General features: G+C 42.1%; 1 protein-coding gene across 1 annotated transcript; it reads right to left on the bottom strand.

Moving 5' to 3' along the window:
- Positions 1 to 728: 728 nt before the first annotated feature.
- Positions 729 to 14769, bottom strand: LOC120026337 (LIM/homeobox protein Lhx6-like). Its single transcript, XM_038971179.1, has 9 exons — positions 14491 to 14769; positions 13643 to 13717; positions 13159 to 13341; positions 11422 to 11543; positions 3388 to 3608; positions 2742 to 2842; positions 2326 to 2421; positions 1991 to 2165; positions 729 to 1658 (listed from the first exon to the last, which is right to left on the bottom strand). Exons 1-9 carry the CDS (start codon positions 14668 to 14670, stop codon positions 1576 to 1578), a joined length of 1236 nt encoding a protein of 411 aa, XP_038827107.1. The 5' UTR covers positions 14671 to 14769; the 3' UTR covers positions 729 to 1575.
- Positions 14770 to 16393: the final 1624 nt, after the last annotated feature.

Genomic DNA, 16393 nt, shown 5'->3' with positions numbered 1-16393 from the left:
TTTTGACAATTTCCGGGGGAAAAAAAGTGCTCACAGGCTATTGTCTCAATAAATACGAGAACATTGAGGTCTTGTCTCCCTTAGTCCCTTTGTAAACACAGGATCCTATTCCTCACTGACTCCACTCCACAGCCAAGACACAAAGTTACAGTTTCACACAATCTCCCTCTCCCCAGGCTGACCAGCCACCAATGTCTATATACACATCATATCCCCAGTCCGCTGTACCACATCTGCATTTCACCCCGTAGAAGTGAAGCTCACAGACTAATTGTAGAAGACAGCAACAAAAACACTGACCTGACATGGATCCTGCACAGACATAAATGATAAATTAGTGACAATACACCTGGTTAGAAAAAGGGTAGGTGTTACATGTAATGTGACATGTATTGTCTTTTAGTCCTTCTTTACAAGTGGAGGAAGATTATCGGGTAACACATTTCAGACCTCCCTCTCTTTCTCTCATACTCAAATGTGATTGTTCAACGTTTAACAGAGGTATGTCAATGCCAAAAGCCTCACCAAGGTTGTTACTGTAAATCCTAATTTTACAATTTGGAGCGTCAAATGATTGAAATATCCATATTATAATAATACATTTATATTTATCATAATCTTTGCACATGAGGATATGGTGAAAATTAAAATCACCCCCCCCCCCCCCAAAAAAAAATTGTATTTCAATATTTTCACCAGTAAAAATGTAAAGTTACACTTTGCCACAATTTATTTTAAATCATCCTAATAAATTTGAGTTTTTCGTTTTCTCTGTGAATTGTGGTGTTTCACCTCAGCTGCCTGGAAATTAGTCATAATTCAAAACAACCGTATTAGGGTCGTTCTGTTTGCTTATCACGGATAAGATAAGGCACACAACCTACCCTCATCTGAGGCTTCTATCCTGTACAGAAGGCTGCTGATGACAATGTATTAACGAAGAGCTGATCACCACGTGATCTCAAATAATACCAATACTAACAGCTGTGACTTAAAAAAAAAAGAAGAAGTTTGAAGCAGATTCCACAACAAAACTCAGTTATTTCGCATTCCTTCATGGTATCATCATAGAGAGAAAGGAGGGAGGTTTCTTACCTCGGTGTCCTCTGTCAAGCCCACAAGTCCAATCCCTTGCCGTTTTTTCCCCCTCATAAGTACATCTTCTGAAATTTGACAGCGCACATGAGGCTGTATTCCTGTTAGCCTGGTCCCGTCACCCCCATCGGAGGATGGAGAGAGGAGTCCTTTCAGTCCAGCTCTGCACAAGGAGCTCATAGTCTGGTTCAATGTGTCTTGACCTTGAATAAGTCCCAGTGAGCAAAAGGAAGGGCTCACATCCTCCATGACAACAGTCAGACTGACTGTATAATCATAATCCTGTTCGTGGGAAAGGAGTCGATGAGGCTCTCTCTCTTTCGCTCTCTGTCCGAGTGGTTAAGGGTGAGAGGTCAAGAGTAGAGAGCTTCTCAAATCTTGATCCTCTCCTTAAGTCATCTTGCTGATGGGAGGTCAGGATTCAAGGGTCAGAGGTCGGGGGAGGGGGGGGGTGGCAGCAGCAGCGGCAGCGTACATTAGTTAGCGGCTGAGGGGCAGCTGGGGCAGCGACATGGCTTGATGGGGGTTCAGGCTCTGTGTTGTTAGAACGGAGAATGGGTGGCCTGGTGGAACAGAAGAGAAGGACACACGTGAAATATTATAACTCAGTTCAGCACAGTATCAAGATGGGGGAGCAGTAAAGGAACATACTCAAGCACAGTACAATTTGTTTTATTGTTAGAAAACTTGAACTATTGACACAGCGAAACACAGCCACTACTGAGTAGACAAGGACAAATCCCTCCTCTTTATCGCTCTTCATACCTTTTATCCTTCTTCCTTTATTTTCTCGGAGAGGAGACGTAAGGATGAAAGTACTGAAAAGAGAGTTGGTGAAGCAGAGTAGAGGGCTTTGTGAGGATGTAGTGAAGAGACTAACCAACGTAACACTCACTGTCGATGTATCCGTGCAGGGCCACCATACGCGCCCTCTCAGGACTGCCAAAGGGGGAGTAATGCAGGTCGTCGGGCAGCGAAGGGGGCATCCGGGACTGGGGGTGGCCTTGTGGGGGTCCGCTGTGCTGGGGGGTATGCTTTTTGTGTCTTGCTCTGCAGTTTTGAAACCAAACCTATGAAAATGCAATGTTACCAGCTGTCATATATATATAAATATATAGCTATATTCTCATTGTTTTACCACCATGAGTCATGTGACACTTAGCATACACTCCAAAGCAACTTACAACTTATTTACATTATTGCTTTGAGACGGCGTGAACGGCCCCTCACCTGTATGACTCTCCTGCTTAGACCCGTCATGTCCGCCAGCTTCTGCAGGGTCTGTGCATCAGGGTTGTTGTCCTGCGCAAACTGAGCCTGCATCACCTGGGAATTGTACATGAGTTATTAGAACTATATGACCTCACCGTCTCAGCGATTTTGACTGTATATTAGAAAATAGTGTAGTATCAGCGTCCAGAAAATGTAATATCACCACAGAGCTAAACAACAACGAGCCCATTGAAATGAATGAGACACCAAAGCACATCTGACGATGTTGCCAACAACGACCATTAGAAAGTTACTAAGACAGAGAGATCATATTCCCCAGCCTATTTGTAAAATAATTCAAATGTATTATTGACTTGTTATTGGAAATAGACATGAGGAGACAGGGACATGTGGTTCCCTCCTCTGTGACTTACCTGCAGCTGCTCAGCAGTGAAGGAGGTGCGTGCTCTCTTGGCAGGCTTGGGTTGGCTGTCCTGCTCTGACGGCACTGCCCCCTCCAGAGTGATGCCACTGCCTGAGACACCAGGGCACAGAGACAGGGAGAAAGAAAGGGAGGATAGGGAAGAATGAGAGAAAGACAGAAAAAAAGAGAGGGGAAAAAGCTATATTTAGAGTTTTCCCAGTGAGAATTGTTATCACCACAGTTACATCACAGTGTTATACACTCTTATGTTCCAAAAGGGGTTTTCGGGCTGTCCCCATAGGAGAACCCTTTTTGGTTCCAGGTAGAATTATTTTGGGTTCCATGTAGAACCCTCTGTGTAAAGGATTCTACATGGAACACAAAAGGGTTCTATCTGGAACCAAAAAGGGTTCTACAAAGGGTTCTCCTATGGGGACAGCTGAAGAACCCTTTTAGGTTCTAGATAACACTTTTTTTTGTAGTGTAGTGTATCCTATAGTGTTGTGTAGCTGTATACTATATAAAAGTGTACACATACAGTAGGTTATCATTTTGAAAGCAACTTTAGAGAGCAGGTTCTAGAGAGAACACTGAGATAGGACGTTCTAGACTAGTGAACCCACTCAGAGCAGGTTCTAGAGAGCCCAGTGACTCACCGCTCTCGGCAGCTCGTTTGAGGTTCTCCACCATGGTGTCGTAGTGGATCCTGCAGAGCACCTTCTCCTCCACCAGGCCAAACTCTTCCCCCGTGGACAGCTGCCTCTTGCAGGAGAAGCAGGCGAAGCACGCCAGGTGGTAGGCGTTGCCCCTGGCTCGACGCACCCAGTCGCTGGCGTAGATCTGGCGGCCGCATCGGGCACACTTTGTACCGAACTTACTGTGAGAGAGAGAGAGAGAGACAGAGAGAGCGAGAGAGAGCTGTGGCATCAATATTCTGCTATAGAGGAGGACAAAAAAACGGAATTTAAAAAAACGGTCTATAACCAGACTTGTTATTATGTCAACTTTATGTACAAAATATGACCGTGTTTAAAGCTGAATTGAACTAGTCAAATCCATTAATTTAAATGGATGCACAGTGTGAAAAGCGCGATTCGGACATTCGGACTGGACCTTTAATAAATCAGGTATCCCCACCTTCCAATGATTTGCAAATAATTAAATAAATGAAGTCTTCCATATATCAACCTTAAAACTTTTTTTACTTTCAACACTTGTTCCACACTGAACCAAAGCAGCTCTTTTGAGGGCACTAACATTACAAATGTGAAGCAGAGCCTGGCTGATTACATGTTCTGGTCTGATTTTAGGGCGAGAGAGAGAAGAGAGAGAAAGAATCATGCTGATATATATTTTTTTAATAGATAGCCTACTGTAGATCACTTGAAATAATAAAAATTGTTCTGTCAATATTGCAGAATTTGGTTTTTGCTTGTTCAGTCCATCAGTTTACATTATGAGTTGAATGGAAGTGGAGAATTATTTAATTTCAAACTAATAGGTTCACTGAATTACTTGGCCTCGCTATCCGGGCTCCATTTTTGCCAAAGTAAATGTTCCTACCGTCATGATTTTGACATGAAGCATATTTAGCCAATTTGATGTTTTACACCAATATCACAGCTGTTAGCCACGTAAGTATATGCAACGAGGGGCACATATGACAAACTAAAGTCCTATCAATGAAGTACTACATTTAGTTGATCGTTTCTGACTGCCTGACTGTCCTTGTCATAACCTTCATAAAAGAGGCTATTGAGAGATCAGGTGTTAGTTTGTTTGACCTGGACATGTCCAGCCTGTTTAGATCCAGACATTCGGGTTGACCCAGTCAGTGTTTCAGGGGCAGGGCGGGGCCGATGTGGACGGACAGAGAAAGGCTGTACTAATGGTCTGCAGATGGCTCCTAGCCTGACCATCTGTGGGTGTGTCCGCGCTTGCGTTCATGCGTGTATGACAAGGAGAGTCGAGTCAGTCTACTAAGAGGAAACGACCCCCGTCTCCAGAGCTCAGAGATCTCTCACATAAACACAGTGACATAAGCATGGTAACAACCCCAAAGGCCTAGAGATGAGGGGTGAAGGGCCAAGTATAAGGGGCTGGGGGAAGCCAATCACCAATCATAGCCGACCAGGCAGGGAGCAGCAGACTGATTTGGTAGAAAGCAGCATCTCCCCGGCTCAATGCCAGGCGTCCCAAATTGCACCCTATTTCCTACACAGCGGCCCTGTAGGCCCCGGTCAAAGGTAGTGCACTATATAGGCAATAGGGTGCCATTTGGGATATCCCAGTTCCAGAATGACGCCATGAGGTTGAGTCGGAGTTCTTATGTGCTTGGCTTCCACGCTCCACTGACTCTAGTGCTGAAAGAGAAGCACTCTGGGATACGTCCACAAAGAAATGACACAACGACGTACTAAGACAGGTCTGAGACTGACTGTACAGACCTGGCTGGCTGGATGTCTCAGCCTCTTCCCTGGGAAAAGGTACTACGGTACACACACACACACACTACTACGGTATACACAAACACGCACAGTCACACACACACACACCTCTCCTTCCCCGGCCCGATCACCTAAAATGCTCTGTTCCAGCTACATCCATTTGAGTTCATAGATAGGACTACTGAATGATGAGGGTAAGGACCGGAGGTACAGTATACACGTCATTATGCAAGAATACACACTGCTCACAACAAAAGCCTATTCAAACTTTGTGAAACCATTCCAGAGTTTGTTGTGTACTTTAAACCCGACTATCTATGGCGCTCTTTACTGAGAATACCGCGTGTTGATTAATGATGCATTGTGGACGACAGTTAAGAAAGACATGTTGTGGAACAGAACTGTAATCTACCATGACAGCTTGTCTGCCTCAGACTCTACGACACAACACAGAAGTGTGTGTGTGTCTGTGTGGTTTTCTTTGCACGGCATGCACACATGTGTGTGCATATCATCATCTTTCTTCATCTTCACTAGCTTTGTAGTTAATGACGCCTTTGTATCAAAAAGCTGGTGTTTATTCTGGGTGTATGCCAATCCCCTATTACCTTTAGGAGGAACATTCTCTCCACAAAGCTTTCCTCCAGCCCTCCTCTCTGCTCCGCTCAGCTCCACATTCATCTACCTACAGCTGAAGAGAAGTATATTCATCCCCAAGATTATTGAGCTTGAACGTATTATTGAAGATGGGCAAATTTCTTATTGAAATGTCCATGTACATTTTCTTCTGCAGATACTATTCTGAAAGCGTTCCAACGTGCATTCCTTTTTTAGTCACCAGTCTGAAATGAAGACCAAAATTACCATTGTATGAGATGTAGGCATATTTTCTTATCCAAACAGGATACTTACCCTATTTCCTACTAGGTAAAAACACCTAATTTCCTCCTAAGTCAGTAAAGGACAGACACATCCTGATGTCCTGAGCCTCAGTGTGTTTGTTTACCTTCCTGACTTCTCCTGTCAGACAATCTGACATCTCAAGAGTCTTTTTCCTCTACCAGGTCTGGTTTCACTCACGGCATGCTCCTCTCAGTTGCTACGGAGACCTCATCAGTGCCTGGCGGGAAGCAGGCTGGCAGCGGGGCGGGTTGATGAGGACGGCTGGATAGGCTACATACGGCAGCTCCTCGCCCCCCCCCCCCAACCTCATACACACACACACACACACGCACACACCTTCCGCCCCCTAGCACCACTGACCGCCCCAACCCCAACGCAGCGGCGAGGACGGCCACTCAGGTTACCGTGTCAGCATCCCAGGGTGCCCCTGATTGGCGGTGCTTTGCAACTTCCTGTGTGGCCTGCGGCTCACGGGCAGCTCACGGCTCGCTGTGTTTCTGTTTCGGGGCCTGGCTGACAGAGAGGGTTTAGTTACTACAGCGCCTGCTCTGTCCCATACCCCTCTGCCCCTCTGCCCCTGCTCTCCACCACCCCCCTTAGGCAGAGTAAACCCACTCTGATTTCCTGCTATTACGCCCCATTACAACAGCTGTCAGTCCAGAGCCAGATGAGAGACTGACACAAATTAGAAATATCTCCTTGTTTTTCTCTCCAGAGCCAGAATGAGGAATGAGTGACGCCCAGCCCTGTCTGGTCCTCAGAACTCACTGCAGTCTAACCCTTCCTACAGGCCTAGCAAGTCAACTGGTGTTGAAACACCATTGAGGTGGAATGTCAAGCTGCACAGTGGAAAAGGGAGAGAGATTTCAATCCAACCCTCTCTGCAGCAGAGCAATGAATTCAGTTTGACGGTTTTATACACACCTGACCAGTCACTGGTTAAGATCGTTGTAAACAAACGAACTCAGCATATGGGGATGCTTCTGGTCCCAACCACAACAATGCCCCATCATTCATCACTATGGCTTCCATCCATGTCCATTTCACAATACAAAATCCTCCATGTTTTATTTTAATTGCTGCCCCGACTGGAGGGAATAGAAGTATTTGGGGTTTCAGGGTAAATGGGGACGGGGCCAAGGGAGCCTTATGCTGATATGGGTCACATATAACATTATTATTGTGTAGCAGAATGCACACACAATTTACATGTTGTAAAAAACTTCACCTTAATGACTGAAGGCTGGACAAGAGTAAATAACAAAGGTCTTTGTGTGGAAGTAGGCACAGTCAGTTTTACATAAGCAGGTTCCCATGGCAGGCACACACACACACGTACTCGCACACTGACGCACACACACAACACACCCGTCATGGACAGAAAGATCAGGCATTTTCCCTAAGCGCCTTTTGGAACGGGAGGCTCAGAGACATAGTGATCCCTGTGTGTGTGTGTGTGTGTGTGTGTGTGTGTGTGTGTGTGTGTGTGTGTGTGTGTGTGTGTGTGTGTGTGTGTGTGTGTGTGTGTGTGTGTGTGTGGTGTATAGTGAATGCACGTGAATGCGTGTGTGTTCCTGCGTGTGTCTATGTGTGTGGAGTGTGACATAAATCACATTCAGAAACACGTTGACCCGGACAACACTGGGTGCTGGGCTTGGGGCTTTAATTGCTGGTGATTATAAACCTCAGACCAGTGGCTCTGTATCAGGTTACCATCAGAAAAACACCAGGCAGGCAGACCCAGCTTACAGCTTATTCCTCCTCACAGCTCTGTTCTGTGCTGGTGTTGTTGAACCCTCACAGCAACAGTGCCAGTATGGACCCCATCCCATCCCGCCCCCCACACACATCACACACCCCTAAAGCAGGGTCACTCCCTTCACCTCTCTGACGCAACCACACGCACCTGCACACACGCACACACCTCTCTTTCTGCAGGACCTGTTGCCATCCTCTGAGGGATTGGAGTCAGAGCAGGGAGATGCCACCGTGCCCACTGACTATGACTTTGCCTGTGGTGCTAAACTTTTCACACACATGCACGCACAAGCGAGCGCGCACACACAGACGCACACACTCGTGCATGCACGCATATACAGAGATGCCGCTGTGCCCACTGACTGTCGGGACAAAACCGTTCCCAGGCTCCCTCTCTAGTGCCAAGCTCCCTCTCAAGCTTGGAACCATTAAAGCCCTTTCACTATGTCCACAATAATACGTTAGACAGTCAATCACATTCTGCCTCTAGTTATGTTCCCAACATGCCACCATAGTCTTGTGGTAGCGTCTCAAATGGCACCCTATTCTCTATAGTGCACTACTTTTGACCAGGGCCCATGTGGCTCTAGTCAGTGCACCATTTAGGAGATTTGGTGCCATTTGGCACATAATATTGCGTCAGGAAAAATATATCTTTATGATGTGGAATTATTCCCGAATGAAATAAATAATACTAGAAACGACCAGTTTAGAATGCTTGGGGGAATTGTGAAGGAGAAATGCTGGAGGTTCTGTGGGTTGCATTGTGTTCAGTGTTGCACTCCTCTTTCCAACAGCAGATGGGCGTATTTCTTACAATAATGGGATTTTAAAAACGTGGCAACGGTTAAGTTCAAACGCTTTTTTTGTTCAAGTTTTGGAATATCTTTTTGAACACCATAAAACTACACGACCCGCATCTCACGTGAGTGGACACTAGTTATGAAGGCGAAACGCTGGAGGTTTTGCGCGTTGTATTGTGGGGCGTATGGTGGACTCCTCTTTCCTACAACAGATGGTCATACTGTATGGTTTACCATATTAAACTTTACCAGATAAATGTCCAAAATGTTTCAATAATCTGGAAAACTTTCCATAAATATAAACCAATATGTAAATTTGAATATTTCAACCTATCGGTCAGTAAATTAAATTACAGGCAATATTATTCTGCAATGATCTCCTTTTTAAATATACGGCCTTGCTCAGCTGTAAAGCAATTCCCTCGGCGGTTTATTATGAATGGGACAATATAACAATTCTGAGCCAGAAGAGTTCAATATAATTAGTTATTAATGACAAACTCCATGTGATATTCTCAGGATGCATACAGGTTTTTAGTATTTTAACTCAGATGAACATTACCTCTAGCTATTAATAAGACGCTATAGTCAGATAGTGTTTCACATTTATCCTGCATTATGAGAGACCATCTCATGGCTCATTTGAGTTTTGCAATCATAGTAGCTCAGTATTGATAATTTTCTCTTGTAAACATATTACATAAGCATTATATTTAAAAGATATACCACGTTTACACTCCCTGCATGCATCTCTGATGGTGTTCATCTATTACTAAAGTCCAGTAATACATTCTTGGTTGACATTGACTTCTTTTAGTTCTGTAGTCTAAGCCTTGATGCTGATCTGATAAGTACACTCCACGCCCGCATGCGTGGACACAAGTGCCGATGTTCCGATCTCAATAGATACACTGTGCTTCACAGGGACCGGGTCTCTCTGTTAAGGGCTTTAGATGAAACATCTTGTGAAGCATCACTTCAGATTATTAGCCTAACACAGAAAACAAACCTTCTGAGGCAGCAGCTCCTAAAACACAGTATCGACTTTAAAGGGCCAGTCACTTCACATTGACTGGAAATGGATGCGGAGGAGAGGAGGCCTGGCCAATTGAGAGCTTGCATTCAGGCTCTGTGTTGAGTGCTCTGCAATCATGACACGCTGGAGACGCGCATGCTGCATGAGACTTCACAGTTTAGCTTTAGCCGCGGAGTGTTATTCTTACTCTGCAGTGTGTGTGTGTGTGTGTGTGTGTGTGTGTGTGTGTGTGTGTGTGTGTGTGTGTGTGTGTGTGTGTGTGTGTGTGTGTGCGTGTGCGTGTGCGTGCGTATGTATGTAATTACAGGTATTTTAAAATATTGTGTCAAATGTGTTATATGAATGGAGCTGGTAAAATATGAATATATATAAATATAGAATATTATAGAAAATATAACAGCATTGACAGCATTGAAAGCAATTGTGTTTGATGTATATTTTGTGGGTGTTAAATAATGTGGAAAAATATGAAACTATCAACAAATATAATAGCATTGCATGCAAGCAATGATGAATGGTGTTATTGTGTTATTGTGTGTAGGAACTGTGGAAGTAGTGTGTAACAACATGCTATATGATAATAGCCCAACAAATTGTAGTCTTGGGGTAGCACTGATTAGAATCGTTATCAGTAAGTGTTACTGTGAATATCTTCTCATGTCTACACCTGTTGTGTTCAGCGCATGTCGCAAATACCATTTGATTTTGATTTGATTTCTGTTAGACAATCTCACGAAATCAGTCCAGAGATTAGTCTGGATTTATATTTGGTCATAACTCATACATGTTTTGGTATGTATTAGATTATATGACAATAGAATAGCAGATAGTATACTACAGTATCATACAAGCATTTCGCCCCCCCCCCCCCCCCCCCCCCCCCAATAACACCTGCTAAATGTGTATGCGATTATATAATCAGATTGTCGTTATTTGATCTCTCTTTGCTTTTTAAATCAAGAGACAAACTGAGCTGACGATCCATGGACGATGATTTAAAAAGTGTAAACCTGTACAAATTAAGTCGTGTTGTATGTCATAACATCATTATTATTGCTGTGGTATTGGCGTTGTTGTTATCAGGCCTAGTGGCCTAGGGCTTTTGCAATCGCTTATTGTTACTATAATTTTTTTAATATGATTTAATACATTTGTTATTCAAAACTGCAAGGCAAAGAAGCATGGGTATTGCGCTTTAAAAAAAAAATGTACCAGCCAAGTCAGTTATGAACAAATTATTATTTACAATGACGGCCTAGGAACAGTGTCTTGTTCAGGGGCAGAACGACAGATTTTTGCCTTGTCAACTCAGGGATTTGATCTAGCAACCTTGCGGTTACTGGCCCAACGCTCTAACCACTAGGCTACCTGCCGCCACATTGATGTCATCTTCATCATTAAATGCGCGTATAATATCCCAGCAATTTATAATTCCTGCAAAACACTTCTCACTGCACGCCCCATAACAAAAGCCTATACCAGCAGAATTGCATTTATTTTATAACACCTTAATATTTAGGCCGACGATGTAGCCTCAACAATGGGATTCATAAAAAGTGGCTACGTGGCTAGAGTTAACTCCTATCCTTATTTTGCTTATATGCTTTTGAATACCTTTTTAAACACCGACACATACAATTATGCGCATGGCCACTATCACGCAAAGGAGAGGCAGGTTTTCGTATGGCAGGCGGAAGCAAACATCAATAATATTTTGAAAACAAAGTCAAAAACTTACCCTACCTGAAATAATCCATTTTACAGAAGATCTCTTTGTTTTTGATGTAACAGCTGTTGTGTTGACGTAACGACGTCCGGCAGACAGAACACTCCAGACACCTCACGTGCCAGATCAAGTTATTTACCTGCAAAACAAAACAGTGTTAAAAAAAAGAAGATTAAATAAAAGTAATAATAATCATCATCATCATAGTAATAATAATTATAACAATATGTCTGTATATAGCCTATGTGAAATCAAATTGAATCGGGCAAATTACATTATTTCTCAAATAGTAGCCTAGGCGAAACGATTTAAATTAATGAACATGTCCAATAATAATAACAAAATAAACAACTGTAAAAATAGCATAATTCATGTAGGCTATTATGCACTTTGCAATTGATTTTGTTCCAATAAAAAAAAACATCCATGACTTAGTAGATATTTTGGTGGAGCTACAAAGACAGTAGGACTTTTATAATAAATATGTTTCCCTCTATCCGGTAACTTTCAATTTGATTACGCATGTAAAAAATGTATACAACACGTATGGCCATTGGGCCATTTGACTTCAGCTATACTGTGTATTCACTCATCAATTGTGCATACATACGCAGACCATGCAAAAGGTTTGAATATTGTTTGATTTTATTATTGCCTTTAATGTTACAATTATTCCTAAACCTTACAATTCGTTGAAGAATAATTCAAATGTAATGTAAATGTAATTAATATATCTTATAATTGTTTTGTTCTTCTCGATGTTTGCCCGTGTAGCGTAGGCCCAGCCTGCCAAGTAAAGGAAACTAATGAAATATGAACATTAAGCTAAACACAAATATTATATTATTACTTCGTTCTCCGTATAAGAAAATGGGCCATGTGCAAAATAAAGGGGAATGTCCTTGCAGCACTAGGCATATAGATTATTAAACAGAAAATATATATACAGCGAGTTTTGGTGGAGTGGACCACTGGGTCTGTTTTATGAGTGAATTTCAAATTTCTTCTTTATGATCAGCTAATATTACGGCACAACCCCCATACATCAAATAGCATTATGCTATAGGTTTTCTGAATACATTTTTTTTTTAATAGAAGCAAAATGTTCAAATCATTTAAAGATAAATAGCCTACAAAGAATCGATTTCAAAATGAATATAGTTATGCATTTAACATGAACATGCATCGCTTCCTGATAAAATTGTTTCGACATGTATCGCTTCCATATAAAGACTTAAAAGAAATGGAGCACAGATAGCGGAATAATGATCCCCTTAGTTTGGTAACACACACTTCCTGCAACTCTGCAAAACACTCCCAGCCAGTTGTCTTTACTCCGGAGCACGCAAAGCGAGGCTGGGCGTTGTTCTTGATGTGAATTTGAAAGACAGAAAAACCATAACACGATGTATGACACTGGCCTATCTAGGCTACTGTCCTTTCTTTTGTTTTAGAAAAAAGTATTATGTTCAGAACAATGGAGCTTCAGAAGATCAACACTTTAGCCTACTAAATTATTTCATGGTTTCATAATTCGGAGTATGATTTTATTTATATTCGTATTAATATTTAAGGAAGATAATGAAGTCAACGTGGATGTAGCTTGGGCTAAATACATCAAACATGTTAGTAAAGTTGTAAAAACAAAAACAAGTCAAAAGGATTTTCCATATCTGTTTTACATTCGCAGAAACATAAATCCTATGCTCGTGCGGTTTTAGCCTTTTCATGACCAATAACGCGCGCACTCGCACCTTGAGAAGATATCTGTCCAGGATCTCCAAACCACAGCTCGCGCACACGTTCTTCCCGGTGGACGGCACGGAGGAGGCGGTGGAGATAGGCGAGCAGATATACGGGGTAGAGGGGGGACTCGGGGAGGAGCGCGTGTCCTCCCTCTCCATGTTCGATCGGTGCGATTCTCCGTCCGACTGAGACTGCACGAGAAACAAGTCAAGAATAAGGACATGGATTAAGCGTTAAGCGCATTTGGACCAAAATATTTGAAATATTACAGCCTATAGGCTACTTCATGACCTAAGTCATGCTTAGCATAGAAAAGCATATTGAGGCTCGCTATCAGGGTCACCATATATGTTGCATAAATACTTGACAGGCAATAGACAACTAATAGCAATAACATGACATTTTACGCATGGCAATAATTTAAGCTTCAGATGCTATAAAAAATAAACAGCAATGCACACATTGCAAAAAAACGTTTACATAACTTCTCACCATGACGTGTGTGTATTTGGCTTCCACGCAGCGCGAGGCACCCGGTGTACTCTGCGGCGTTTCTGGAGAAATCACCTACAAGACAAGATTCAACGGCAAGTCGAAGTCAACTCGCGGCTAACGTACTATCCATCTCCAGCCATGAAATCCTTGAGAGACATTGCAGCCCTGAAGCTATATAAAGCGTTCAAACATTAACTCCCGATTTGAACCGTTGTGGACTATTTAGGGCCCTGCAACAAAAGCTGCCGTTTTAATGAAGCTATTTCAATTTGGATTGATTTTTCTCTGCACTTAACCCATGGCTCTTTAAAGTAATCGTGTTTTCCTCGCAATCCAGGGAACCGAAAAAAAACCTGCAATTACAAATAGCTTGAAATGCTCACGATAAGAGGAGACCCGGAGTGTCAATTTCAACTGTCAATCAGAAAAGGCAACGGGCCACCCAAAGAATGGCAAATTTGATTTTTAATGGCACTAATTAAAATCTAATTCTTCTCTGGCGAATTGGCATGTTGAAGAGGGTGGACTGCAAATCACACTTCATAATAGACGCGATTGTCTCTTCATGGCGCGAGGCGCAGCTGATCTTTGTACACAACCAGTGATTCTTATGATATCAATTTAAGACACATAAAAACAGTTGCAGTTAAGAAAGCAACATGATGACAGCAGATAGATGACCAGTAGGATCCTAGTGTAGTCTATACAATGGTATCAACCAATAATATGTGGGTATCTTAGACATGCATGCTAAACCAGAAAGCAATCTTTCATATCCAAATGATTTTTACGCATATATTTTACGCATAGGCTATTATTGTAGGCTATTGTTTTCTTCACATTACCTGTTTTGAGGGAATTCCTTCGGATAAAAACTTATTTCCCTCTGGTAGAGGGGCCAAAACCTCATTTTTCCAATACATGAACGCACTTGGGATTCTGATAGAACGTAAGTCGAGTTCCCTTCCCTTCCCAAGCTCGGAGTTTGAACTGATTTCACTTTCATGCAAAAAAAAGATGAGCATCTATTGTATTCTCCGTGCCATGGATTTGCAGGGTTAATACACGTCTTGTTTTGAACCCACGGCGTGTTCTACTTCTACCCACGATCGATGCAACGGCCTCCCAGCACACATGCGATATAAAACATGAGAAACAGTTATGGTATCTATATGAGGAAGCTCGTGGGTGTTGCGGACGGACGACCAAGTGGAGGTTGCTCTTCAGAACGTCATATTTAGAACACTTAGAAAATGCTTCCTTCCCTTTTTTTCCCTCAGTTAGGGATGGAATTGCTGATTACAGGAAGTAGATGGGTTGGCAGGTTTGCTCGAGATCTGCGAGAACGCGAGACACAACTAGTGAGTGCAGGTTAGGGTACCGTCTCTCCAAGCGTAATTCGTCTGAAGTGAAAGTTTAGTTGCGCTCCAGGATTGGAGGGGGGAGGGTAAACTTGTTGTATTATGGCTGCGAATAGGGTACGGTTCATGGACACCAATTTTCTGACAGAGCACCGCTATAATGGAGTTTTGGCACTTGGCAATTTCTGTTATGGGTCATAATAAATAACCTATTTCCAAATTAAAGTAAGTCTGATGTTGAATAATGTGGGTTCAAGTCAATACTTTATGATTTAGGTTTAATTGAAAACAACTATTTAGGTGTTGAATAGTTCCTTTTAATGTGTGTTTATTATTACATATTTACACGAGCCTATTATTTCTGCATTCCACACACAAACCATCATAGAAAACAAAGTCTCTCTGGAAATTATTTAACTGGCTATCTTTCTTGTTAAGTGATTCTAAAGAAGACAGTCATTAGAAACATAGCACTTCATCGAATCATGTTTTTACCATTTGCATAATTGCAACATAATTATGCACCATAAAGGTTTATTAAGGTTAAATTATTCATGCTATAAATGTATTATTTTGGATTCTTTCACTTTGCGAGACTATAGGCGATAAGATTTTAAACGAGACAAAATAAAGGTAGTTTATTTACAGTTCAATTTTATTGTTAGGCCTCTAATGTCAATGTATTATTATTATTTGATACCTAGACTATTATAATAGATATTAATATTAGGGATTGTGTCTTATATCCGATTACTGAAGGATTAAAATCTCAACGGAAAAGTTTGATTCTGCAAGAGGATCTATTGAAAATTTGACACAAAATAAACATGACATCTAATTCTCACCCCAAATATGGGCTTTCTAGGACCTTGAAGACAATATGCTTGTCTCAGTGACTCATGATAATCCTAAAAACGCATAGGCCTATCTATCACAGCATCCAAAAATACCAACTAGCAGTAATTTATTTAATAATGATTGAAACGATGGATAATCAGGTCATCCTATGATTTCCAATATACAGACTACTATCTTGAGACCCGCGCGAGTACCTGGAACTTTGGCAGTAAATATGTCACGCGCGGATCTCCCCTTCAAAATGAGAACCATGTTGAATACTACCAAGAGTTTGTGATTTCCCGGAAGCTGTTTCAATCATATCAGGTTTTAGCTATGTCACTGTAAAAACATGTTCAATTCACAGTAAGATTGCTAAATAAATCATATTGAAAATTTTTTGCAAAAGGTCAAATATTCTGAGGTAGGCCTACTCTTTTTCTTACCATTCAGGTTGCAGGCAGAGTAACCATGAACCACTCATGTGGGCATCAATCGGACGCCCACATTTCAGGTGCTTGCAACACATTTAATGGGAGCGGGGTGAAGA

This window comes from Salvelinus namaycush, chromosome 31, assembly GCF_016432855.1.
Source record: "Salvelinus namaycush isolate Seneca chromosome 31, SaNama_1.0, whole genome shotgun sequence".
In the NCBI taxonomy this organism is placed as follows: domain Eukaryota; kingdom Metazoa; phylum Chordata; class Actinopteri; order Salmoniformes; family Salmonidae; genus Salvelinus; species Salvelinus namaycush.
The sequence above is the reverse complement of the archived record's forward strand: the minus strand, read 5'-3'. Positions and strand labels throughout refer to the sequence as shown.

Coding starts and splice junctions, on each gene's coding strand:
- LOC120026337 (XM_038971179.1), bottom strand. CDS start 14,670: ATGCTCATCTTTTTTTTGCATGAAAGTGAAATCAGTTCAAACTCCGAG. Junction 11,544..13,158: donor TGGACAGATATCTTCTCAAG/GTGCGAGTGCGC, acceptor TTTGTTTTGCAG/GTAAATAACTTGATCTGGCA. Junction 2,843..3,387: donor CAAACGAGCTGCCGAGAGCG/GTGAGTCACTGG, acceptor CTGGTGTCTCAG/GCAGTGGCATCACTCTGGAG.